Below are 27,004 nucleotides of genomic sequence, written 5' to 3'. Positions count from 1 at the left end.
TCAACAGTCGAGGGACAACGCTTTCTCTTCCAGGGGAGAACTTTGCACTGTACCCACCTATATTTGCTTTAAACCTACGTCTAAAATACTTACTCTGAATTGCGAGGGGGTTTCAAGTATGTTAAAGTCAGACGATGCTGAAATCCCATCCTCCAGGGTCTCGAGAAACACCTTTTGAAATTCAAGCATCTCTGGCAAACTTCCAAAAAGCGACTCCATCTGAGTGAAGACCAGGATTTGAAAAGAGGGTGTTAGTGATGAAGATCTAGACACCAGTCTGAACTCCCAGAGGCATAAATGAATCACAGTCATTCACCAAGAAGGAGACAGAAGTAAATCCTTTAAAAAAGACACAGTGTTCATGAGGGGATAGAGCTCATACACAGAGGGTTATATACATCTCCGGTCCCTGAGTTCTAGAATAAGTTTTTAAGGAGATGTCAAGTTTTCAGAATTCAAACTGAGGGGTGGGGGGGGGGGGGGGGGTGGATGGAAGTCAGTAAGAAAGAATTAATAACTGTGAGTTAACACTAAAAAGTCACATATTGAAAGGTAATTTGGGTCACACCTTCCACTACAAAAAGGGCACAGTCATTCTTAACTCTTGCCACTGTGCTTCAGGGGACAGAAGTCACATAAATGGCTCTGGAGGAGGTCTCTCTGAAGATCCCTAAGTCTCTATGTTCCTTTGGGACCAATAGGTAAAATCTAGGAGGTCTACTACAGTCCCCAACCTTTTGGGGGACCAATTTCATGGGAGACCATTTTTGCACAGCCAGGGGTGGAAGGGAGGGGATGGTTCTGGGATGAATCTCATAAGGAGTGAACATCCTCAGTCTCTCGCATGCGCAGTTCACAGTAGGGGTCTCACGTCTATGAGAATCTAATGTCGGCACTGATCCTTCAGGAGGCGGAGCTCAGGCAGTAATGCAAGTGATGGGAAGCGGCTGTCAATACAGATGAAAATTCACTCGCTCAACCTGCTGCTCACCTTCTGCTGTGTGGCCCAGTTCCTAACAGGCCATGGACAGGGACCAGTCTATGGCCCAGGAGTTAGGTGACCCCTTCACTAAAGGGCAAGCAGAGACTAACCTCTGGGTCAGTGGACTGGGGAGGAAGTATTTACCTCATCTTGGGTAAGAAAGGTCTCACTCTGAAGTGGCTCCAAATATAAGTCGAAGAGGCAGCTCAGATCCTGAAAGACAAAAGACAACAGTCTTTAACCCCTGAGTCTCCAAAACTCCCAAGCATTGCTCTGGCCGCATCTCAGACTGGCATTAAGAACGATGATGCCTGTGTCTGATTGAGAGACTTGGCCCTGAAGGTGGTGGTTCCTCGCTCACCTAATTCAAAGAGGTTAACAGCACAATACAATCAGCGTCTGCATTCCACATTTCTCTTTATGGCTCGATCACCTACTCTGCGCATTTGACTGTCTTACTGGCAGAGCCAGGATCTTTCAGCTGCTGCAGCAGGAACACGCCTTTCCGTGCAGAGAAGTGAGATTTGGCCAGGAATTTCTGTCAGGCATGGCCACATCTGCCAGCCAACCCAGCTTCCTCCTCTGCCTCAGGGAGCCGGGCGACGGCTCCAGCCTGGACCACTGAGCTGAGGGGGACAGGACGAGGTCTGGGGAGCTCTTCAGCTTCAGGGCTGATGCATTAGCAGAATTTCAAACTCCCACACTCAAGCACAAGAAAAATTTTCCAGAGATGAACATCATGATATTTACAATCTAGGCCATCTTTGTGTCTTCACCAAACCTGGGCTGCAACAGCACAGAATAGTGAGAGTTGATGTATTTACAAAACTCTTTAGATAAGTTTTGTTTTGTTTTTAATCATTTGAAGCCAAGACCAGCATATAATTTAGTGATAGGGAAGATTTCTTTTTCTTGTTCACTGATTCTGAAGAATTTTGAGTCGCAGGGTATTAGAAGTAGGTGCCTACATCTGACTCCTCTTAAAATCGAGAGATCCAGTTCTGGAGAGCTTGCTAAGGTTAGAAGCCTCCAGAACCTTGTAGTGCAGGCCCTGGGAGCAAGTGGACAGGCTCGTGACCCTGAGGGTTTCACAATCAAATGGCTCTGGTCTAACCAACCTCCCAGGACCCCACATCAGCTGCTTCAGAGCAGAGAGAGGTGGGAAGTTCCTGGGCCACATCTCAGGGAACAAATGAGCCCTGCAAACTCCAAGTCAAGTGCAGAGGTCCAGGTTGCAGAACAAGTAGAAGTCCATGTTCAATGTCAGCAACAAAACGAAATTAAAAAATAATGTGTGTGTGTGCGCATGTGTGTGCGTGCACACGCACGAATCATAGTAGGTACCAGATGCTGGTTATTTCATCAGAGGCGGTGGTGGGCTGTGGCCACTCCTGCCCACGAGCGGACACGCTGAGGCCGGCCGCCCTGAGCTGTGACACGGGGGCCCTGAGGAGACGACAGGCAGGATTCTCGCAGGAAGAAAGGAGAGCCGCCCTTTTTATCCACTTGGCCCACAGTATCCGTTTTGGTCCCAGACCAGGGTCACAATGCAGCGACCCTCCTGGATCAAGTGGTCTAACAGGTAAATATACCGACAACAACAGGAATAAAAAGGGGCTTGGATTCCGCTCTCAGCTGTGCCCTCGACACTATGGGTGGGGGCTCCTCAGACATCAAGTGGCCAGCGCCCGCCCTGCTGGGCACGGTCACTGTCAGCTCCCTGGACACGCACTTCATCTCCCCACCTGCGAAGCAGGATGAGTCGTGGCGGGAAAGGCCATGAAACTGCCATCTCTGCCGCTCTCCTTTGTCCCCTGCGGGACCAAAAGAAGGGACTGGGGTAGTTCTCCCAGACTGCCTCATTTTCTCCCAAAGGCCCTGGGTGAGCCTCTGGCCAAGTTCAGATAAAACGACAGTGATGTTAATAAATGGCGGAAGCTCAGATATGTCTGTGCAGAAAGGTGAGAGTGTGTGTGTGCACGCTGGCGCATGTGCCAAAGCCTAATTCAGGACTCAGCGTGTTAGAGCTGGGACAAGAACGCCCCCTGTCTCAGACCCTATGAGGGGCTCGGAGGGGGTCGCCCAAGGCCACGCCGGCAGGTGGAGGCAAGGCCAGGCCTGGATTCTGCGCCTCTCCTCTGCCAGCAAGTAGCCGAGGAAGCGAGTTTAAAAATCGTTTCAGCAAATACTTCAAGCAAAAGAACTCTGTCTTCCCAGAGGCACCTGCATTTTTTTGTAAAATGTTTCCCAAACTACTAACTGGAGCCTCTGAGATAAATGAGTGATCTCCCCGGGTTGTGAAAGGCCCAGCCGCTGCTCTGTGTGGTGGCTGGGGGTGCCCAAGTGATGCCCGGTGCCTCCCCTACGGGGCTCTGTCCTTACGGTGATGCCTGCACTCTGGGGCCCGTGCCAGCGGCCGCCTGTGAACTCTCTGCTCCCTGGTTCCTCATCACCTAAAGGCATCTCGGTCCCCCTTTCCCTAAACCGGTGCAGGCTCCCTTCTCACAGATTGCAAATGACAAACCAGAACATCTGTTTCCATAGTGAAAGCTACCTTGGTAACAAAACGAGCGGGGAGTCTAAATTCTGCAAGCCCGCTCAGCTCCTCCACCCTTCTCGCCCTCCCTGGCAGCAATGTGCCACTTCGAGGGGCAGGCATCTCCCTGGTGAGTGGCAGGGTCCTCAGCAGATACAACCAGGAGCCCCTGCCAACATACAGCCGGCTGTCACAGGAAGGGTGCAGGGAATCACGACGGCCTTTTCCGTTACCTTCACATAGGACTTCTCTGTGTCCATGAGCTCCTGGATGACTTTTCGGAGGCGATCTGCATCAGAGAGGTGGCGAGCCAGTGGCCTCGGAGGAGGGTCCTGACCCTCCCTTGGTCCTTCCATGCCGTTGGTCTGGGTGTTAAAATTCCTACACAGCGCAGTGATCTGCTCGGCACTCTGGGAGGGAACAAGAGGCACAGACATTCTCCATCATTATCAGCCACCCACCGCCCTCTTGGGAGTCTCACGGGACATTTATCGGGGGCATCCAGCTTCGGTCATCTCAAACCCTGCTGGCTACCATTCAAGGTTCCGGTCATGAAGATACGAACTTACATTTGTTCAGCACTTACCCATGACGCTTTTCCACTTTCACAGAAGCTGTGCAACAGACACTTCTTTAGTGTTGAGACTAGAGAATAAAGCACAGAGCTAAGCCTCTGCAATACACTTGGGGCTGCTCTACAATCAAGGTCAAGGCTCTGTGAGAGCACCATGCAGACAGACTCCTTTGGTCCACTCTCTCCCCTCAATGGTTGACCGAACGGAGCTCAGTCACCCACACTAAACAGCCCTGGGAGACCCAGGAAAGAGACAGCAGAGTCAGGAAGGCTGGACCACAAGGAGCTTGGAGTGCTCTCCCCAAGTCCCCCCCGGAGTTATATAGCCTCAAGCCAAGTCCCAGTGTGAGGAGTTAAAGTGTGAGCTGCTGCCTCTGCTAGGAATGGAAGTAGAGGTCAGGTCGTGTAGGAAATATAAGGTTCCCCACCCTGATGGGGTACAGAGCCCACCAGAGGGCACAGGTGGGAAGCAAGCGATACAGCAAAGCCTGCTGAGGTCCATGGGAACCTTGAGCAGGTTCTCAGCAGGAAGCAGCCACGTGCCGAACCCAGGACATGGGGGAAGAAAGGCTTCTCATTCCAGGACACAGGAAGAGAATCACACAGATTAAAAGACAAGGAGGAGCTGGAATGTCTGCAAGGATGAACAGCCTTCCATAAAAGTTCCTGCTTGGGTTTAAGCACAGCAGGAAAAGCCTTCTCTGGGAGAATCCATTTGTATATTCTGGCCAGAGGCTAGTGGTTTAAAGTCTCAAATGTGTCTCCTCCTATATGCCACCACCTGCCTGGAGCATCATCAGATTAAACACAAAATATCTTGTTTACTTCTCTTTCTTTTCATTCCTCCAACACACAAGATCCAGTCCAACTTAGCACCTGCCAGCCTGGCAACTAGTCAAGGGCAGGAGCCTGCCTTTCTTTCTCATCACCGCCAAGGGCTCAGTGTTGAGTCCACCTCTATTGACACTGATGTTATTACTAAGTAACAAAGCAGCTTAGTCCTAATACACATGGTCAATATCCATCCATTCTTAACGGCTCCACTAAAACTCTCCTTTCTTCAGCTAGATGTCTCCATGCCTGATCTCCATCACTATCTCAGGTAAAAAGCTGAACCAGTCGGAAGCACCTCTTCATTCTCACTGAGTTCATTTTCTTTGCTTGGATATTTCAGAACAGTAACAACTCACACAAGCATACAGGTCAACCTCAGTGGCCAATTTGTTAATAAAAACTGTCACCTGACCCACTGAAGTGGCTCAAAGTAGCAGCAGGACACCTGCCCTCCCTTCTTCTCTGCTTCCTATTTTACACCCACCTCCCCCCAAAACAGTGTCTTTATAAGATGGAAATAGACAATCAACATCGACACACAGCACTGATCTTCTGGCTAGACGTTCAACTAAATCCACTGGGAACCAACCAAGGACCTGCTCTGTCTCCAGAGAAACAGAGCCCCCTGCACAAGAAGACAGGACTTGCCAAGGTAAGAAATGCTGAAGCTCAGCCTACGGCAGACTGGAAACCAACACGAGCTTGTGTGGAACAAACGAGAAATGTGACATCCGTGAGAGTACCACTCTGAAACAGGTTGTCTGGAAGGCTTCAGTGAAGAGTGGATTGTAAATGATCCTGGAAGGAGCACGTTCCAAGGGAGAACCAGAGAACAAGCCAAAGGCACAAGGAAGAACGAGCCCAGTAACGTACAGAGCCCAACGCAAGGCGGGGGTGAAAGCGAGACCCCCTCAGACGTCGATGAGGAGAACGCCCAGACTGCTGGCCTCTTTCAAGTAATCACTTCTCTCGTATTTTGACATGAATCTTGGTGCGAAAGTTAAATGAACCAAGTAGCAGACACTAAGCCTCCAACCAGACACATCGACACATCTGAAGTCATTGACTTCTAAAACAGTTCACGCATGTGTAAGCATGAATGATTCTCCTTGGATATACACAGCACCCCCTTGTTTCTCTCCTGACTATAACACAAGCATGTTGCTGGCAACACCTGTCAGAAGATGTTCACATTCAGGGTAAACTTTCAAAGAACAAGAAAACAGACCAGCAAAACGGTACTCATAACCCTATTTGCAGGGCAGGAATAGAGATGCAGATACAGAGAACAGGCTGGTGGGCACAGTGGGGGAAGGAGAGGGTGGGATGAACTCAGAGAGGAGCGTTTAGACACACACATTAACATACATAAAACAGATAGCTGAAGGGAGGCTGCTATATATCACAGGCAGCCCACTCCGGTACTCTGTGATGACCTAGAGGGGTAGAATAGAGTGGGGGGTGGGAGGGAGACTCAAGAAGGTGGGGACCTATGTATACTTAGGGCTGATTCATGTTGTTGTATGTCAGACGCCAACACAATATTGTAAAGAAATTATCCTCCAGTTCAAAATCAATTTTAAAAGAAAAAACAGACGTGGATCTTAAGGCACTGATTAGAATGCAACTTGATCTCTCCAAATGTCTCATACCATGTTTGAAACAAACAGATCTCAAGCTTATTGAAGAACAACCTAACTGTTATGAAGAATAACTCCTAACTGTTCAGTCACGCCCCAGAAGCCTCATGACACAGCAAAAGCCAAACAGAGCAATGCAGCCAAAAGGCAGCTTTCAAAAGGAAGTGGCAACCCACTCCAGTATTCTTGCCTGGAGAATTCTATGCACGGAGGAGCCTGGCGGGCTATAAAGTCCATAGGGTAGCACAGAGTTGGACATGACTGAATCGACTTAGCGCAGCACAGCACATAAGAAATACTCGTGGCTGGACCAGACAAATCTGAATATTTGGGGCCCCAGGTAGGAGTATTTTTCTAAAAGCTCCTAAAGTGACGCCGATGTGTGACTCGCTTGAGAACTACCGGTCTACCCATTAGTAGAGCGAGCATTCTGCTTGCAGTTCCTGGGAGGATCACGCTGCCCCAAGGGTCTGCACTGAAGGATGGCCATGTAAAGGGTGTGTGAACCGAGCTCACGAGATAAGAGCAAACCTGTGATCTTGCTGTTCTGGGTCTGGCTCCACTAACAGCTAAACAGCCCGAGATAACAATACTGAGACTCTCAAGTTCACTTATTTGAAATGTCTATACTGCTATTTGCACCACAAGCTCTGACAATACAATTTTGCAACCCTGAAAAGTAACAGTTTTGGGGGCTGTAGAATCCACATTAATAGCTCGCATATACCGTATAAAATAAGATCTGACAAAATGCACCATAAGTGAAATGGCAGCTGGTGAGACTGCAGCTTTCCCTGCTGGGATGTCGAAAATCACACCTAACAATGCAGTGTTAAAATAACGAGATTTTAAAAATAAAGTATCTTGCCATCTTAGAAAATCAGAATTCATTTTAAGAATACTTCTGGTAAGTGTTAAGTTGGAAAAGTGAATGTTAGCTGAATGTTCATAGAAAATGTACTTCTGAAGATACCACAATGAAGTGCTACAAAGTCACCTCAGGTATTGTCTAGGGAAGTCATGTACGGATGTGAGTTGGACCATCAAGAAGGCTGAGTGCCAAAGAACTGATGCTTTCGAACTGTGGTGCTAAAGAAGACTCCTGAGAGCTCCTTGGCCAGCCAGGAGATCAAATCAGTCAATTCTAAGGGAAATCAGTCCTGAATATTCATTGGAAGGACTGATGCTGAAGCTTCAATACTTTGGTCACCTGATGAGAAGAGCTGACTCATTGGAAAAGACCCTGATGCTGGGAAAGACTGAGGGCAGGAGGAGAAGGGGACGACAGAGGATGAGATGGTTGGATGGCATCACCAACTCAATGAACATGGATTTGAGCAAACACTGGGAGATAGTGAAGGACAGGGAAGCCCAGCATGTTACAGTCCTTGGGGTCATAAAGAGTCAGACACAACTTAGCAACTGAACAACAAAGGGAAGGCTGGGAGTACTCTCTGGGATCAAAAGGAGACTGAGCCACTAAAGGGGGAAGGATCACTATAACTGTGTTCATAGATCATATCTGAAAGAGTCTCCCAGTTGGTTATATTTCATTTCTGCTGTTCTTAGCAACAATTATAAAATTGAACTGTTAATAGGTAGAATTTTGGGTGAATTTGATGAGCAGTTTCTAGAAAGAGCAACTACTTTGGTTGGGATATTTTCACACATACAAGTGGTGATGGAGGTGGGAAGCTCAGACAAGACGGAGAAGAGTCGAGTTCTAGCCCTGGCTCTGCCCCGAGTCCTCCAAGCATTGGGGGGCAAGACACTTCTGTCTTCAATTTCCTTGATGATGAAAGAGAAGCAGCATTACCTTGACCATCAAGTAACCCCTCCAATTGCCAGTCGGGCCAAGGAGGAAAGGGAACTCACATTTGTTGAGCACTTGCTGTATGCAGGGGGTGAGGGCTTCTCACGGAACTCACAGGCATTGGGTCTTCACCATGTGACGCACTAAGATGACAGCTGAAGGGTGGGGGGTGGGGGACAGGACCTTGATGGCACAGGACCCGTATCCTCTGGAGCTGTCTGTGCAGTGCTGACCGCTCTCAGAGCATCAGGCAGATCACGGGCAAAATGGACTTGCTCCTCCGGTGGCCTCTGCCCACCATGCAGTCAGGGCTCTCCCAGCCCCAGGAGAATCCGAACACATCCCGCATGCCCAGGATGCAGCCACGACCCTCTGGAGGTCACCTCTGCTCCCCTACATCTGCACACAGCTGTGATTTCTGGTAGGTTAGTCCCCACTCCCCTCCACCCCTAGGAATTCTGCCTTGAAAGTAGAAACAGATGTTCACACATCAGGGCTGGGTGTGCATGTGGATTCAGCAAGCTGGACAGTGTGTGCTTGTTCAGAACAAAAAAAAAACACTGGACTTTGAAACTCACTCTAGTATTCTCTGGGGCTTCCCTGATAGTTCAGTTTGTAAAGAATCCACCTGCAATGCAGGAGATCCTGGTTTGATTCCTGGGCTGGGAAGATCTGCTGGAGAAGGGATAGGCTACCCACTCCAGTATTCTTGGGCTTCCCTTGTGGCTAAGCTGGTAAAGAAGCCACCTGCAATGTGGGAGACCTGGGTTCAATCCCTGGATTGGGAAGATTCCCCTGGAAAAGGGAAAGGCTACCCACTCCAGTATTCTGGCCTGGAGAATTCCATGGGCTGTATAGTCCATGGGGTCACAAAGAGTCGGACACGACTGAGCGACTTTCACTTCACTTCACTAGTATTCTCCAGTTCATAGTGACCAATAAGAACTTCCCTGGTGGGGTAAAGAATCTGCCTGCCAATGCAGGAGACTTGGTTGGGAGGATCCCCTGGAGTAGCAAACAGCACCCCACTCCAGTACTCTTGGCTGGGAAATCCCATGGACAGAGGAGCCTGGAGGGCTACAGACCATGGGGTCGCAAAACAGTCAGACACGACTGAGCAACTGAACAACAGGGATCAATACTAAGAACCTTGGGTTCATTGGGGGCCTTGCCCTTTATAAGACAGCATGAAATTGATCTTTTGTTTATGAACTCACTTTTAAAATTTAATGAAAAGTTCCCCCTAAAACTATGTTGTATTAAAAAGTAGTGATATTGACCCCCCAAAAAAATTTCTTTTCAGGTTTTTAAGGTTTCACTAAGCTGATCCCTGCTTAAAAGAAATGGTAAAGAGTCTGCCTGCAATGTGGGAGACCGGGGCTCAATCCCTGGGTCTGGAAGATCCCCTGGAGAAGGAAATGGCAATCCACTCCAGTATTCTTGCCTAGAGAATTCCATGGACAGACCAGGAGGTCACAAAGTGTCAGACACGACTGAGCACTAAACAGCAAACATAAATAAGGAACTGGAAAAGGGAATAGCAACCCAATTCCAGTATGCTTGCCTGGAGAATTTCATGGACACAACAGCCTGGTGGGCTACAGTCCATGGGTCAGACACAACAGAGTGCTAACACACACACATAGGTAGATAAGGAACACTCAGTCAGGACCTCTCAATTAAGTCACTCTTCTGTGTTCACAACAAAAACAAGAGTAACTCTGTGAGGTGATGGGTGTGTTAACTTGGCTGTGATAATCATCACAACATATATTAAATCCAGTTGCATACCTTACATACATATAATTTTTGTCAACTATACCTTGATAAAATTGGGGAGGGGAGACAGCTGAAAAAATTATCCTTGGTTTTGGGTCTTCAATGTGTGAATAAGGACACTGGCTATCCTGGATTAGCTCTGTGATGTGTTGTTTTGTTTTTTTGAGAAGCCCCATTTCTTGGGAGCGGCAATGATTCAGGGTAACCAAGTGCCCTGCCCCTAGATTCTCTTTGGAGAAAGGCAAGGGTCAAGCCCTTTTCTCAAGCAAGCTTGAATCCCATAGGCGCCCTTTTTAACCTTGATCCAGCTCAATGCTTTTCATCCTAAGCATTAGTGCTCCTCCTGGCCTGGATTAGTTAAGGTCAGCTCCTGCCCCCAACCCCCCCAACCCTCCAGCATAACCACTCTGATGTCTGCTTTGTTCTTGTTTGAAGACATTACTACCTGAGGCTTTTCCATTTCCCTGTGGGTTTTGGAACCTAAGATGGGATAAGTACATCACATTATCCAGAACTATTTCAGGACAATGGCTGTGGTTTCATTTTGCTGTTCAGTCACTAAGTCAGTCGTATCCGACTCTTTATGACCCCATGGACTGCAGCATGCCAGGCTTCCTTTTCGTTCACTATCTACCGGAGTTTGCACAAACTCACATCTATCAAGTTGGTGATGCCATCCAACCATCTCATCCTCTGTTGTCCCCTTCTCCTCCTGCCTTCAATCTTTCCCAGCATCAAGGTCTTCTTCAATGAGTTGGCTGTTTGCATCAGGTGGCCTAAGTATTGGAGCTTCAGCTTCTGCATCAGTCCTCCCAATGAATATTCAGGACTGATTTCCTTTAGGATCCATGAAGTTTCACTGCCCTGAGCCTTGCCAGCAGCTGAGCTCCACCCCACCATTCCGGGCTCAGTTTTCAATCCTGTCCTCATTTAGAGGCTTCAGGTACCACAAACTCGTTTGTCAAAGGCATCTGTTTGTATGACTTAGACTCCAAAAACACTTCCAGCCAAAGAGAAAGGGTCTAAAGGTGCTACGTAATTTGGGGAATAGTTCATAGGGGAGTACTCCAAGGTGAATGACACCACTTGCAGTGTGCTTCACTTTTGAAGGCCTGGTTCAGAGGAAAAGGAGGTTAACCTCATGGGGAAGTCAGTAACAAATACAGTCAAGACCTGCTCCTAAATGGGAGGACACCTCATGCTGCTTGGTTAACTGGTCACACACAACGTGATCAATTTGGCAGGCCCCCAGCTGCCATGCACGTCCACCTCTCCCTCCAACCTTACAGATCAGCTCTATGCTGGGGTCCACTAACGTGGACCTAAATCCTAGTCTGGGTCATGCCCGCAGAGTCTCATCCTGCCTGCCTGCTAAGTCGCTTCAGTTGTGTCCAGCTCTTTGTGACTCTATAGACTGTAACCCACCAGGCTCCCCTGTCCATGGGATTCTCCAGGCAAGAATACTGGAGTGGGTTGCCATGTCCTCCTCCAGGGAGAGTCTCATCCTACCAGAACACTAAGCAGAAGAGGTTCTTCTACAGTCCCTGGAAAGAATGTTGGAAAAAATAAAAAGGGGTCAGCCCTGGGTAAATCACTGATGGTCCTCAGGGACAGTCCAAACCTGGAAAGGTGTGGCTGCACAGTGCATGCTCAATGCACTCATACAGATGTCCCCGTTCACTGTCTGGAGCATGGGTGGTCGCATCAGTAAACCATCTGAGTGCAGCTAGGGAGTCAACTGTCCCAGCCCAGCAAACCAGTTAAATCAGAAATGCTCCCCTTGGTGGGAAAAAAAAATCTAAAAATAGCACAGAGGACTTTTCAATTCATGCTTTAATCCACTGAAGTCTCTAACTTACAGAAAGATCTGACATTAATCCCAAATGCTCTCAGCAGAGGGAACCCAGAAGCAGCCCTGAGGGTTAGCAGCTTCCCGGGAAAGGCTGATGGACAGAGACAGATGATGGACCCCAGGTGAGCTGAGTCCCCCATGGGTAGATCCAATCACAGACACCCTGGGCCACCCACCCCACCTCTGCCAGGTCAGGATTCCAGGGCTACACTCTGCTCCATGCTTAGAGGTGGCTGGCAGGGCCCACAGGCTCGGGGAGAGGGCAGTCCAGTCCAGTCTAGCCTAGGGAAGGTCTCAGCAGAGACGGAGAGAGGAAGGGGAGGAGGAGGGTTGTATTCAGCACTGTGGCAGGGTGAAGTGAGATGATTATTTTTATATTTGGGGACAATCGTTCACTTTACGGGACTTCCCAGGTGGCATTAATGGTAAATACCCACTTGCCACAGCAGGAGACGAGACACGGGTTCGATCCCTGGATCTGGAAGATCCCCTGGAGGAGGGCATGGCAACCCACTCCAGTATTCCTGCCTGCAGAATCCCATGGACAGAGGAGCCTGGTGGGCTAGGGTCCATGGGGTCCCAAAAAGTCAGACAGGACTGAAGCAACTTAGCACATTCACTTTATAGTGATACAATCCTTGGATTAAAAACTCTAGAGAAAAAAATAAAATAAAAACTCTAGAGAAATGACCTGCGATTTTCTTATACTTCTCAAAATGATACAAAAAGGGTAAGAAAATGCTCACAATCTTTATTTTCTAGACCAGAGAGTTCTATTTTCAAAGGCAGAATGGAAATGAAAAACATAAAATTAAATGTAAACGTGTCAGGTGAGTGTTCTTGTTTTATATTGAAAGGTAAAAGAATTAACCTAAATAAATGACGGTGCAAAAACGCAACGAAATCTATGCAGCAGTTACCAATGATGGGAGGGATTGGCATCTGTTGACCAAAAGAGGACATGATTTACTGGAAAGGGAAGGAGGTTAAGTCTGCATTTTTTAAAGTAACTTTTATGTATATCTACGACATGGCAACCCACTCCAGTATTCTTCTGGAAAATTCCACGGACAGAGGAACCTGTGGGCTGCAGTCCATGGGGCACAGAATCGGACATCACTGAGCAACTGAGCACCACATATAAACATACGTGTGTGGATTTTTTTAATGGAAAAATATAGGTCATAATGGAGAAGGAAATGGCAACTGACTCCAGTACTCTTGCCTGGAGAATCCCATGGACAGAGGAGCCTGGCGGGCTACAATCCATGGGGTCACAAAGAGTCAGACACGACTGAGTGACTAACCACACACAGGTCATAAATTCAGTGGTTAACACTGCATTTCAACTTATTTAAATTTCTGTCTTATCTATATTTTCTCATTTTCTAAAAGTGGTTTGATTTTTTAAAGAAACTTCTTAAATGGAATCCTTTCCTGATGCTTTAAAAAAGTGATTTAAGGCAGACACGGGCTGAAAAGCGTTCCGTTTCTAGGAGGACACGGTGATGGAAAGACTGACACAGTCCCTGAACTCAGGGTGCCCAGAGTTCGGCTGGGAAGACAATCTAGGAGTGAGTGAGTCAAAGGCGATTGGTACCCAACGCGGCATGGGGTCTATGGGAACAGAACAGGGCAGCCTTCTCTGGTCGGAGCAAGGTCAGGGAAGGCCAAGGTGGAAGCCAGGATAACCTCAAGGGAAACAAAGTCACCTATGCTAAGCAAAGTTCGGGGCTGGGGAGGGGGCCAGGAACTGAAGGCCAGTCCAGCCGTGGCCCATGGCCAAGTCAGGTCATGCGGCGAGACATGGCAGGAGACAGAGGCAGGGGTCTTGCTGTCGGGAGACCGGGGGGCAGAGGAGACCCACTTTGAGCGTGTGCAAGGGGTCCTGACTTGGCCACCTCTGCCACCTCCTGGGCACACAGCCTACAGCAGGAAGCAAGGTGAGGGGCCTTGATGGCATCAGAGAGGGTCACCTGAGCTCAGCCCCACCTGAGTACGAAGCTCCCACCAAAGGCCTCAGCACACGCTCTGGGCGATGCTTTCCGAGACAGTTACTTCTTCTGAGACTGGAGCCTTAAACCCACAGGCCCTGGGTGACTACCATGGGCATGGCCATCCCCAGCACTGATTAACTCCTCCCTGACCCAGTTTTGCTCACCTGTAAATCAGGAATCATGTATCACAGGATTGATATCGTTGAGAGGATTCCGTGAGGTTATTTTAAGGTTGTAAAAATATTTAGCACAGTGCAAGGCATCCACAGAGGCCGGGCCTCCGCAGAGTTCTAACAGGCGCAGGGAGTTTAACTTTCTAAGTTCTGTTATTTTTACAAATGCAGGAGGAGAAACATCCTCTGAGTTCCCTGAAGGGAGGACCAGAAAAATCAAATGGCTTATTTGTTAACTTTTTACTGAGCTCCTCCTCCATGCCACACTCAGCTCTAGGTGCTGGAGATAAAGCCTGAACTCAAGAGAGGAAAACCTTGACCTTCACACAAGAGGAAGGGCAGAGAGAGGTGACAAGGACTCGATAGATGACAAAAAGTGGAACCCACAGCGTCTGGACAGAGGCGGAGGGCCCTGCAGAAAACCAAAAGCTGAAAGTGCTAGTCACTCAGCCCTGTCTGACTCTTTTGTGACCCCATGGACTATAGCCCGCCAGGCTCCTCTGTCCATGGGATTCTCCAGGCAAGAATACTGGAATGGGTTACCATGCCTTCCTCCAGGGGATCTTACCAACCCGGGGATTGAACCTGGGTCTCCCTCATGGTAGGCAGATTCTTTACCATCTGAGCCATCAGGGAAGCCTGGAGAAAACCAAACCAGGGAGGCTACAGAGGGTCAGTGGGCTGGGCTGCCGCTTTAACAAGTGGGCAGAGGAGGAAATGAATTTCACCTTCAAAGACCGGAGGGAGACAGGGAGTGGCTGACCAGTGGGAAGAGCAGCCTTTGAGAAGGCAGAGAGCATCTGCGTGGCACGTGTGTATGGAGCAGTAAGGGCCTGTCTTCAGGCAGCACACCCCAGGAAAAGCAGGTCCGACCCCTGTGCCCAGAGGTGGGGAAGTGCCCCATGTGCGGCTTCGGGGCTCCCAGGCCAGAGTCACCCCCTTGGGGAGGGAGCTGCCGATCCAGAGCCTCTGTGAAACAGGCCTGCTGCCTGCCTTCTGCTCGGTTTCCTTATTTAAAACTGGAGATTGATCTGAATTCAGGAACGAAGAAGATGCACGCTCTCTCAGCCAAGGATGCTTCAAGGGCCAGGATAGCTTTTCGACACAACCAGGCACTTCTTTCACATAAAATATTGGGTGTTTCAATATCACTGACATATTGGGTTGGCCAAAAAATTTTGGAAAGCCTAAACGGACTTTTTGGCCAACCTAGTGATTCACCAAAAAAAAAAATGGTTCATCCTATCCAATAGATTGTACGCCAAGTACTGCATTCTCTCGTTCCCGTTTCTCACCCAGAGATAAGGCTTACTTCTGATGCATAGTTAAACTTGTCCATCAAGGAAGACACATGGGGCCAGAAATGTTCCTTCACTTCTGAGTGCAAAGATGGTAAAGTCTCCTACATACGAACCTCCCAGTTGAGACGTTCAAAGAGGCGAATATGCATGTAGTTCCAGCTAGGAACCAGAGCCTGTGCCATCAGCGTCCTGTGTGAGTGACATTGCAGCTGGCCCTCCGTCTCCTATTGCTGACGATCCTTCAGCTCTGCCATCTCCCACCTCCTCTCCCTCCAGCAGTCAGTAACTCTTCTTGCCTGTTCACTCGATGCCAGCCCCTGTTGACCAGCCATTGTACTGTATTGCTGAACTTTTCAAGGTACTGTGCTGTAAGATTAAAAATGCTTTACTTTTTGTGTTTGATCTTTTATGCATGATTTGGGTGAAAGGTCTTATAAGCCTATTATAGTACAGTGCGTGCATGCTATTTCACTTCAGTCGTGTCCAACTCTTTGCGACCCTATGAACTATAGCCTGCCAGGCTCCTCTGTCCATGGGTTTCTCCAGGCAAGACTACTGGAGTGGTTTGCCATTTATTATAGTCCAGTACTATATAGCCAACTGTGTTAGCTGGGTACCTAGACTAACTCTGTTGGATTTAAGAACATGCTCTTGGAATGAAAGTCATTCATATGTCAGCGGCTTGACTGCCAAGAGACTGCAACAACCTCACTCGGAAACAAACAGGTGCAGGGGTCAGCAAGCCTTCAGGCCAAACCCAGCCTGCCCGCTGCCGCTGAGGATAAAGTTTTAATAGCACTCAGCCTTGCTCCTTCATCTGCCTATGGTCGATCGCTGCTTCCACACTGAAATGCAGAGGTCAGTGGCTGCCAGAGCCTAAAATACTTACTACCTGGCCCTTGACAGGAAAAGTCTGCCAATCCCTGATATAGAGAGATGAGTCCAATCAAGGAAGATTCCTCTTCTGAAATTAGGTCTGAATTCAATTGTGAAAAAAATCCTCTCAAGCTTTATTCTAAATTTTCAGTGAGTAAACTAAAATGTATATTTTTAAAATGACTTCTACATGGCAATTTTCTAGAGACTCCAAATAACACCTTAATTCTCATAAGATATAAACTGTCTTGCATAATATGCTTTCAACTGTGTCAAAAACCAAGTGAAACACCTGCGTGCTCACCTGGCTCAGATCCAGGCTTGGAAAAGTGACTCAGATTCTCTTTAACAGTTTTTGCTTTCTTTTGTGTGGCTTTTTGATGGATGGAAGAATTCAGTCTGCTTTTCCTGTGACTTGGGGCATTAAAGCCTGTATTTCATTTCTTTCTATGATTTTACCATTTAACATTCATTCTAAATATGTTTGTCTAACTCAAGAAGTCTCTCAACCCCTATCTTTCAACTCATTTTTGGGGAAATCACACACTTGCCTATGACTTATCCATCAATACCACCCTCGCCCACTTTCCCAACCAGATGTATTTATCTCAGGTCTTAGCTCTCTCTTAATTCTCTTCCCTTTATTTTCTCTCACAGCCTACTTTTGTTCTGATAACCACATAAATTCATTTAAACTTGTATATTTACAGTAACTCTCCCTCTAGTGGTTAATGTTTTCATTGAACACTATTATTCTAGTTGGTTTTGTTTACCGATGATTTTTCCAAATCCAACATTTCTATTCAAGAGTTGCTCTAACTATTCCTGGCCACTGATACTATATTACTGAGCATTTTTTGCAGCAAAGGTCTTTAAGTGCTACATAGTCCCAAGAATGTACTGAGATATTTTTCTATCTTTGTTGCTGTATTTAAAGAGAAAATATGTCAATAACAACACCAGTTGTAATCCAATTCTGGACAGGCTAGAGCTCTGACAAATCTTTGTTAGCCTCTAGTTTCCTGGGCAGGCAGAGTCTCTACTACAAACAGAAGTCTGAGGATGACACAGTTGAATCTGGAAGGGGACCCCGCACACTGCTGTTAACAGCTCAGACTGTGTCTGACTGCCGCGGACAGCTCTGCCCAGCTATCCAGCCTGGACTGTCCCCCAGCCAAGCCCTCTCTGTGGATTTCTAGTTGTGATCCACATGGGTCCCTGGCTGCCTCACCTAGAAAAACAAAAAGCAGGGTAATACCTGCTCCCCAGCTGCAGACCAAGGCCTAGGAGCCGTTCTAAGATGGTCAGGAAGCCACAATTCAGTTGCTCCTATTACAATTCCCTGATGACATTCCCTAGGCATCTTAGGTCAGCTTCCTATCGCAGTGTTACATCTCAGCTGTCTCTAACTGGCTGGCCTGGTCTACCTTCTTGTGGAACATAAGCCTGGGGCCTCCACACTCTTACAGACCCCTCTTATCTGTAGGGAAGTGGGGGTGTTGGGGGTGCTGGGGGACTTCACAGAGCAAGGACCAACACCATCATCTTGTAATCTGCCCTTCACTGCTCTTTAATTTTTTTTTTTTTTTACCACACTGTGTGGCATGTGGAATCTTAGTTCCCTGACCAGGGATCGAACCAGTGGCCCCTGCAGTGGAAGAATCGACCACCATTCTTAACTACTGGACCATGAGGGAAGTTCCATGCACGTCATTGCTTTTAATTCATGTTATCCTGCCAATGTCCCAACTAGTCCTTTTATTAAATATTATTGTTGCCATGTGATAATTTTATCTCAGGAAATATTTTTGTAGGAATCCACAAGACAGACACTGTTAGGACCTTTATTGCTGTTAAAAAGGCACCATTTTTTCCTGCAGTGCTTCTCTCAACACCAAAGAAAGACAGCAGGAAAAACAGCAAATAAAGGAGAAGCAATGTATTGTGTTTATTGTTTATTTACAAATAAACTGTTTCTTTTAACCCTTTGAGGATGGGTTTTACTTTGGGTCTACATAAACTCTACAAGGAGTGAGCACCAATGGAAAAATCCAACATGAAAAGGTATGCTCAGATCAGCAGAGTTACAAATTACTGGAGAAATGTTCTCTAGGCTTTACTGATGAAAATAACTATTACTAGACCCTCTGCTTTTTGCAGATATACCCAGGGTAGGAACTCTCAGCTATCAAGGCACTGAAGATTCAGGAAGAAATCACCAAACCAGCTCTGGGAGAGAAGAGGGTTTCTGTTTAGATTTAAGTGGTCTTCTCACTGTACTTACTTGTACCTTCACAATATACTTTTAAAGATTTTTTTCCTAAAGACCAGTATCTACTTTTTATACTGTATGATTTCAATGTTAAGGTTATCATACAGTGGCAGATTTTAAAACATGAATTTTATCTATTGAAATAATTTTTGGAGGTAAAAATATTCACCTATGGCCTGCCCCGAGTACAAAACCGCACAGCCAATCATCAGACTAATTACTAGTCAAATGCAAATATCAGATACTAGTACTCGGAATTCTGGGACTTAAGAACTCTTCTGCAACAGATTTCAAATTTGCTGACATTAACAACTATGGGAATTTCATTATAACTCTATGAAAGAGAGTCTTTAAAAGTCAAAACCAAAAACAATATCAAAAATAACACATCTACGCCGCTTAACCATGCTTGGAAATTAAGCCAAAGAACTAAAAAGTTGTGTCCGGATTTCTAATGTCATACCTGCAACTGAACAAAGAGAGCTGCTCTGCTTTTAAATCTCTTGTATTTAAAGGCACTGTTATTTATCTGGTTTTCTCCTTTCATCTCTAACCAGCACCATTCCCCTTACTGGGTGTGGCAGAAAGAACAGGCTTTAGAAAATGACAGAGCTGGGTATGAATGCTGGCCCCCACTAACTGGACCTTCAGTTAACTTCTCCCATCTCAGTTCTCTCAGAGTAAAAGGGGCTCATGATGCCGATCCAATAGGGCTCTGTGGCGAAAAGGGGTCTCAATGAGATGCTGTGTATAAAATTTACAGTGCGCACAAAGAGCCAAGTTATCTCATGCCGAGGGCACTTTGCAAAGTCATTTCACTTCCATGAACCTGTCATGGAAATATAATCTTTTTTTTTTTTTTTTAGTGAATAAGGATATAAGGACTCGGGGTGAGGTGGTTTTCCTAAAGCCCACGGACCAGGGAGATGGAGCCAGTCTCCCGCACTCAGAACCACCTCCTGCCTCGCCCAGCAAGAGCAAGTCAAGAGATCGACCTCTGCTCTTCAAATGAGCTCAGCAGGGGATGGAATCCTGCTAGGGAATCCTCTTATTTTTCTCATGTATCCCACCCTCATAATGTGAACTGCAAACATGTGGTTCAGAATAGCCTTGGCCACGGGGATGATCAGAGTCAACTGAAGGTGAGAGCAACACTCGGCGGCGGAGGAAGGGGGCCCGAGCCGCGCAGCACGCTGGGCCCTGCCCCGTAACCTTCTCCAGGAGGAACCCAGCCGTGGCTGCCCGGATCGATTTGGGGGAATGAAGGAACCACTTTCCTACCTGAATTTGGTGCAAATTATGAATCCTAAAGACCTTCTCTGGACATTTCCACTTCATCACTGACAATCTTGCTGTGTCCATCAGAGCTGACACAGATGCACGGCAAACCGAGGTGGTCCCCACTGCAGCTTCAGGAGGGGGCAGCCTGCCCCCTCCCCATATACCCCCACCCCGGAGGTCGGTGCCTTCTGATACTGACTTCCAATGACAGCAACTCCATGAGGTTTCATCAACCAGGATGCCCTGCACTCACTTATGGACACGGCTACGGACTTACGGAGAGAGGGTCCAGGTGCTAGAATTTGTCTGAAACCTGATGCATCCCCTTTGTGCACAAAAAGGCCTAGATGTTCAGTTCTAACATTTGCCTGAAAATAACACTTGGAATTTGGTTTCCAAAAAGTTGTACACTTGGGGTGAAAAAAAATAATAAAAATGTAAAAAAAAAAAAGTCCTGAGAACCTTAACTGGGCACAAGTAATGATAGAACCACCTGTCTTGAGTGCACACAGGTGCATACCTGTGTGGCCTTTTACTTGTAGTTTAAATTTTTGCTGGATTTTAGCAACGTGATCATCCAGTCTGTTACTTTACTCTGGATTGCTTCTTATTAACAGGGTCTCAAAATAATCATCTCATATGGAACAGTGCCCACCTCATACACATTTATCTGAGACTTTAGCACCAACCTATCCCTAAAATCCCTTGTAGCTCAGATGGTAGAGTATCTGCCTGCAGTGCAGGAGACCCAGGTTCAATCCCTGGGTCAGGAAGATCCCCTGGAGAAGGGCATGGCAATCCACTTCAGTATTCTTGCCTAGAGAATTCCATGGACAGAGGAGCCTGGTGGGCTAGAGTCCATGTAGTCGAAAAGAGTTGGACACGACTGAGCAACTATACTGTCATCTCTAAAATCTAGCCCTAAGTAACAGAAATGAAGTAAACACATAAACTGGGACGATGTCCATGTTAACAAATGGTTTAGCAATTCTGATCAAACTTTTAGAAAATACAAGCTGGTAAATACAAAGTAACCAAAGCCATGCTTCCCTGGGGTGAGGAGAACAGGTGAGGACATAGGGAAGGGGCGTACAGACACTCATGCAAATCCAAAAGACATCAGAGATGTTGTGACTATTTTTCAATGTAAATATAGAACATTTCTGTATAACTGAAGCACTTTGTTGTACACGTGAAACTCACACAGCACAGTAAATCAACTACATTTCAACAACAAAACTTTTTTTAAAAGCCTCAGGCATAGAAAATTGTTTTTAAGTCTCACCTGAGATTACTGGTTTGATCATCAGTCTTTCCATCTTAGAAAATCATCTATAAATTCATGACATTCAACATCTCGAGAGGCTACTAAGAGGCGAGCAGAGGATGCCTGGCCCCACCCTGATGCCCAGAGCCCCCAGGTCATGTGGGGGGTAGAGGGGAGGCAGGCTTCTCATCTGACTGTCCTTTATCTTATGGTTGCTGAACTGAGAAGGAAATGGAGTCTAGTCTCCAAAGCCAGCTCAGAACAGCTTGAGAGGAGGAAGACAGCAGGGCTCCTCAAGCTATGTGACACTTGTGGCTTCTAAGCAGTTGGCATGAAACCCCCAGCCTGTGCAATGCCAGGCCAGGACTTCCTAAGCAATTGCACAAAGAGTTTCCTCATCTGACATCTGTCTTCTGCAAACACTAGAGAACTTAGGTGACGGCCAAGGATTCGAGGGTGTGAAGGAAAGTGAGTCATGGGACCGAGGGAGGCACTGGAGGCTGAACGAACAAGAAGAGGGAGAAGGAGGTGGCGATGTGCAAAAAAATGAGAGGGAGAAAAGGCGGAAAGAATCGAGGGCACCTGTAAAAACATACCTCTAGTTTTCTCCTGGCTCCTATATTAGTGACAAATACATGCTTTTTGGATATTTAATATATTTTTACTTTGAAATAACGTGAGGTTTGGGCTTCCCTGGTGGCTCAGTACTAAAGAACCACCTGCCAATTTAGGAGATGTAGGTTCAATCCCTGGGCTGGGAAGATCCTCTGGAGAAGGAAATGGTGACCCACTCTAGTATACTTGCCTGGGAAATCCCGTGGACACAGGTCCATGGGGTTGCAAAGAGTCAGATACAACTAGAGACTAAACAACAAGCATGAGATTTACGAAAGAGTTGTCAAGGACAGACAGTTTCTGTAAAACTTTCATTCAGTTTCCCGTAATGTTAACATCTTATATGACACATATATTTTCTGCTGCCATGTTCCTCATGCTATTATCAAGAACAGCAGGAGACTGATTCACAAAATTAATAATCCCATCTTTGCTCGCAGCAGTTAGGAACCTGGGATGGAAGATGGCAAAGACACAAACATCTGCTTGTGTGAAGGGCTCCCGGGCAGAGTCCCTCCCCAGCCTCTGACCTCCACACCTTCAGCTGCCCAGCCGCAAGGACGTGGCAAAGAAATCTTCTCAAAGAAGAGAGCATGGGGGAAATTGCCAAATGAGTCGAAACAATTTCTCAGAACCTTTTTTTTTTTTTCTTTAAAGTGAAAGCGGTGACACCGTGGGGCTGGGACTTTATCAAAAGGTGAGAAATCTGCTACGAGTGATGAAAGGCACCAAAAAGCACTGAGACTCAAATACACTGTCCCTGACCCAGCACAATCAGAATGTTCATTCAACCACCATCTCCACGTACACACAACAAGTGAAGGACTAGCTCAGAGCTCTCAACAAGAGCTAACAGCCAAGAGCACCTTTGTGAAGGAAATTTTAGTAAAAGGATGAAAATGCAATGTGATGATACCCCCATTCCTGGGAGATATTAAAGTCAAAATTAGATGATAATTGCGGCTGCTACTCCTTCAAAAGAAAGGGAAAGAGAACGCAGCAGTTGAGACCAGCTCCCCTGCTGATGTGGAAGCTGCCGGGGTGATGTTCTCGAAAGAGACACACACGAGCTGCCTGATCCCCCCCAAACTAAGCATGTAAACCACTGCCTCCTTGCCCCTCTAGACAGCTGTTCATTTTACAAAAATGAGTTTCACACAATTCTGCTTTGGAATCAAAATTTAAATGCATGCCCCCCCCCACCAACATCACTGTTTTTTCCCACTAATTACAGAAAATAAAACTTCTTGAAATGCTCCAACACCCAGGATACGATGCTACAGCTGGTGGGCATCTAGGGACGTCCACCCACCACCATCAACGTGGCCTCCTCGTCTCAACCTAGAGATGCGTGCCACCCAGAGAGGGGCGGTCATTCATCTGACGCTCCTCAGTCTCTTAACCCACTCAAAGACTAGCGCACCGAGAGCCCGCCCCACACAACCAATCAGGCTTGAAGACGAAAACAGAGTTCAAGTGCTACCTTGATACAAACACAGAGCTTGTCTTACTGAGGGTACTTGATACTTGATTCTGTAATGTCCACTGCATTAAGTCAAGACAGAAGCCAGATGACTCAGATGTTCACTCCGATGGCTTCCCTGGTAGCTCAGCAGTAAAGAACCAGTCTGCCATGCAGGAGACATAGGTTCGATCCCTGGTCTGGGAAGATTCCACGTGCTGTGAGACAATTAAGGCCACGGGCGCAACTAGTGAAGCCGGAGCGCCCTAGAGCCGGTGCTCCACAGCAAGAGAAGCCACCGCAGTAAGAAGCCCGCACCCCACAACGAACAGTAGCCCCTCTTACTGTAACTAGAGGAGAGCCCGAGCAGCCATGGAGACACCAAATAAATCAATACACAGAATCACGAACCCAGAGTTCATCAATTCCTAAGGGGAGAATCCACAGATAAACGTGGTAAGATCAAGGAGCTCCCTGGAATCATGGGTGACTTTTTACATACGTACCTGTGCAGTTTTCTGAGGGCCTATAGCTTTCAGAAGATTCTCCAATGGTCTGCTCTAAATAATTTCCTAAACAAAGTAAGAGAGGGAAAGCCTAGAGCGGATACGGGAATAAAATCTCTGACCATCCCCCCACCTTCACTTACCATTACCTTAAATAACATCAGTAACCGTGTGCAAGACCATAAGTCCCCAATATTCAGTCTAAGTGGGTTCTTCTAAAACTTATTTTTCTTTTAAGCAGCTTTCTGTCTTCATGAGATGAAAAGGCTGTCAAGCAGAAGACCGCTTTAGATCACATGTTTGGGCAGAAAGACAGACCGGGATGGGTGTCAGGGACTACAGACGCCCGGAGCCAGGATGGGCCGCCAAGGTGGACAGATCCGCCCCTCAGCTGCGCAGACGCAGGCATGAGATGACTGGTCCGAGGCCAAAGGGACTTCAGGGTGAGACCACCCCACGCCCAGCAGGCTTCCGCTGAGAATGCACGAGCGCCCCCCAGCGGTGTTTATGGAGGTGAGGGGTTGGCCTGAGAAACCCAGACTCCCTCCCTTCTGTCCTCCAAACAGTCTCCATAACTGTCCAAACAGTCTCCATAACTGTCCAATCTGGGAGGCCGAGAAAGAAAGTAAAGATGGAGAAAAGTAGCTAAACGCCAAAGAGGACGAGGCTGGGAGCTGGAGGGAGGCTACCACTGCTACAACATCTCCCACGGCCGTATCCAAAAGCGCACGGCCCCTCCTCAACACCGGGAACTTGCCGCAGCCCTCCTGGACTCGTCCAGGTGCCAGGATCAAGGGAGAGACCTCGAGGAGCGGGCTGAGGGCCCTGTCCGCCCCCGAGGTGGGGGTGGCCGGCGGGCTACTCTGCCTGCCTCGGAAGGACCAACAGAGCCCTCTGCAATCTCACCATGGAGAGGATTGAAGCAATATCACGGCCCTGCTATTCCAAAGGGGAGGAGAAGGAAGGAGGTGCCTGGACCAGAATCCAGGATGGCCGGTTGGTCATCGGCCTAAGACCAGGCTGCCCATCCCTGCGGCCGCTGTCGTCAGGGTCAACCCCAGGAGGCCGGGCCCCGGGGTGTCTTCCAGTCGCTCTCCTGTGAGTCATCGCCCGCAGTGTGAGGCCGCGTGTGTCACCACCCCATCAGCCCGTGGATCCAGAGCCACAGCCTCCTAGCAGGCCTGACGGCACAGCCCGCCCGCCCGCGGGTGACTCAGCCGCCGCCGCCCCGGGCCCCTCTCCGCTCCTCTTCCTTGTGCGACTCTGCAGATGCCTCACCGTGACACCTTTTCCTTCTTTCCAGAAAAAAAAGAAAAACAGGATGGAACGGGAGAGCCTGGAGGGGAGGGAGAAAGCGGGGGACAGAAGCGGGAGGAAGTGGGGGCTGGGGGACTGCAGAGGAGCGAAGGGAGGCCCAGAGGGAAACTGAGTCAGAGCGCCCAGAGGAACACCCCCAACAATGCCAGGGCACGAGGGGGAGCGGCTGGGGGAGCCCTGCACCTGCAGCTCCGCTGGGGCTCAGGGGCCGGGGTCCCCACCTCACAGACGGAACCAGGAGAGCAGGGGTGGCCCCAGGCCTCCCTGAGCTGAGACCCACGTCTCTGGGGGCCCCACACGCCCTGCTGCCTGCACATGGCGCCTCACCTCCCTTGTGAGCACAGGGCCCCGGGCTCACAAAGTTCCCCCCCAGTTAGCTCGCAGCATCCGATGGGCCCCCACTCCGGCCCAGGTTCCCAGCAGAGGCATTCGGGCTGCTGGGCATTTGTTGGGCATCCCCCAGCTTGGAGCAGTTCCTGGTGGCCCACAGCTCAGCAGCAGTAACTGCCACTGGCCAAGGGGCTCTGTCCAGGGATGTGTTCCTGAGGCAGACCCCTTGAGGACCCCAGCCCACAGCCGCGGGGATGTGAAGGGAGACGCCACCACCAGTAAGATCTCTTCGCCCACTGGACACACCCTCCTGTCCCGGACTGGGCCAGGCAGCAGCCCACTCTGGGCACGACGCTGCCCAGCTCATGGGCATCATCACTGGGCAATGACCAGTGCCCAAGCATCGCCCCGGCACCGAGATCTGGTTTCCTTTCTTCCTTGCCTTCTCTCCTTTGACACTGTGGGTGGCATCGAACCCTGTGGGACAGAGGGTGTGAATGATCCGCAGCCACAAAGGGGTCAGCGATGTCCTTCCGGCCACTCCCAGCAGAGACTCGGCATCTCCCGGGCATATCAGCCCGAATGATCAAAGACAGACCAAGAAGAGTAGGGGGCTAATATCCTGATGCTAGGAAAATGGGAAATTAAAAAAAAAAAAATCCAACGAACTACAAAGAGATCAAACGACCTTTCACAAGCCAATGAAAATGAACCCTAGTCATTTCGAACAAGTTCACCAACTTGCCACCAAGTCCCTGCTAAAAGGAAGCAGGTGTTAGAAATGCAGAACGACGCGCTTGAGGACTGATGGGAAACTCCGCTCAACTTTGATCCTTCTCAGCCTGAGTCCTCTGTGTCCTCAGCGCCTCCCTCTGCCCTGAAGCAATGCTTCTCTTGCAAAGGGCCAAGAGTCGGCAAGACCCTCTAAGCGTCTCACACTCACAGCTCACTCCTGCTAAGGATAAAGGCAAACCTAACATAAACCATTTTTATTCAGTCACTTGAACAACCCTTCAGAAAAGGTCATCAATTCAAAACACTCTACCTAAGAAAATTAAGCTAAAGATGGGCAGGTTCTGTCTCTATGCAGGTGACAAAGAGCTAAGAGGACTCAAGGGCTGAGGCCCTTGGTTCCCCATTCTTTTTCATCTCATGAGACAGCTCAGCAGGCTTTGACCACAGACACTAACTTCAAGAAGACTCGGGAGGCAGCCTGGTGACTAAGTCTCGCATTAGGTGAGTAGAGTGGGAAAGCATTCAGAACATGCAAATATATGAACCAGTAGGGGAGAACAACTGCTCACCCAATAATCCCTCATGTCTGGGCTTCCAGTCATCCATGATCCTTTCTGCAACACAGGTTTGGGACTGCTGTTATTTTTACTTACAGATGAAGACACACAGGCTTAATAGAAAGGCTGGGTACCTTACCCCAGGGTACGCAGTGGTAAAGCCTGGAGGCTCAGGACACAGATTCCAGTTCCCTACCGTGAGATGAAGAGTTCTTTCCATTGTACCAGTGCCTGGCTACCTGGAACTGAATCTCTGCTAAAGATAACTGTCTCACTAATCAGAGCCCAAGTCATTTCTCAGGGAC

General features: G+C 48.2%; 1 protein-coding gene across 6 annotated transcripts in view; it reads right to left on the bottom strand.

Annotated features, from left to right (window-relative positions):
- Positions 1-27,004, bottom strand: part of TIAM2 (TIAM Rac1 associated GEF 2) — a 238,356-nt gene that overhangs the window by 12,492 nt on the left and 198,860 nt on the right. For all 6 annotated transcript variants that reach the window (XM_061130248.1, XM_061130252.1, XM_061130253.1 and 3 more), the window contains 3 exons: positions 3,752-3,928; positions 1,127-1,195; positions 94-219 (listed from right to left, as the gene is read on the bottom strand). In XM_061130248.1, the coding sequence (XP_060986231.1) occupies positions 94-219; positions 1,127-1,195; positions 3,752-3,928 (372 nt within the window). The remainder of the gene's footprint in view (positions 1-93; positions 220-1,126; positions 1,196-3,751; positions 3,929-27,004) is intronic.

Source organism: Dama dama, chromosome 26 (genome assembly GCF_033118175.1).
Source record: "Dama dama isolate Ldn47 chromosome 26, ASM3311817v1, whole genome shotgun sequence".
Classification (NCBI taxonomy): domain Eukaryota; kingdom Metazoa; phylum Chordata; class Mammalia; order Artiodactyla; family Cervidae; genus Dama; species Dama dama.
This window is presented reverse-complemented; position numbering and strand designations above follow the sequence as displayed.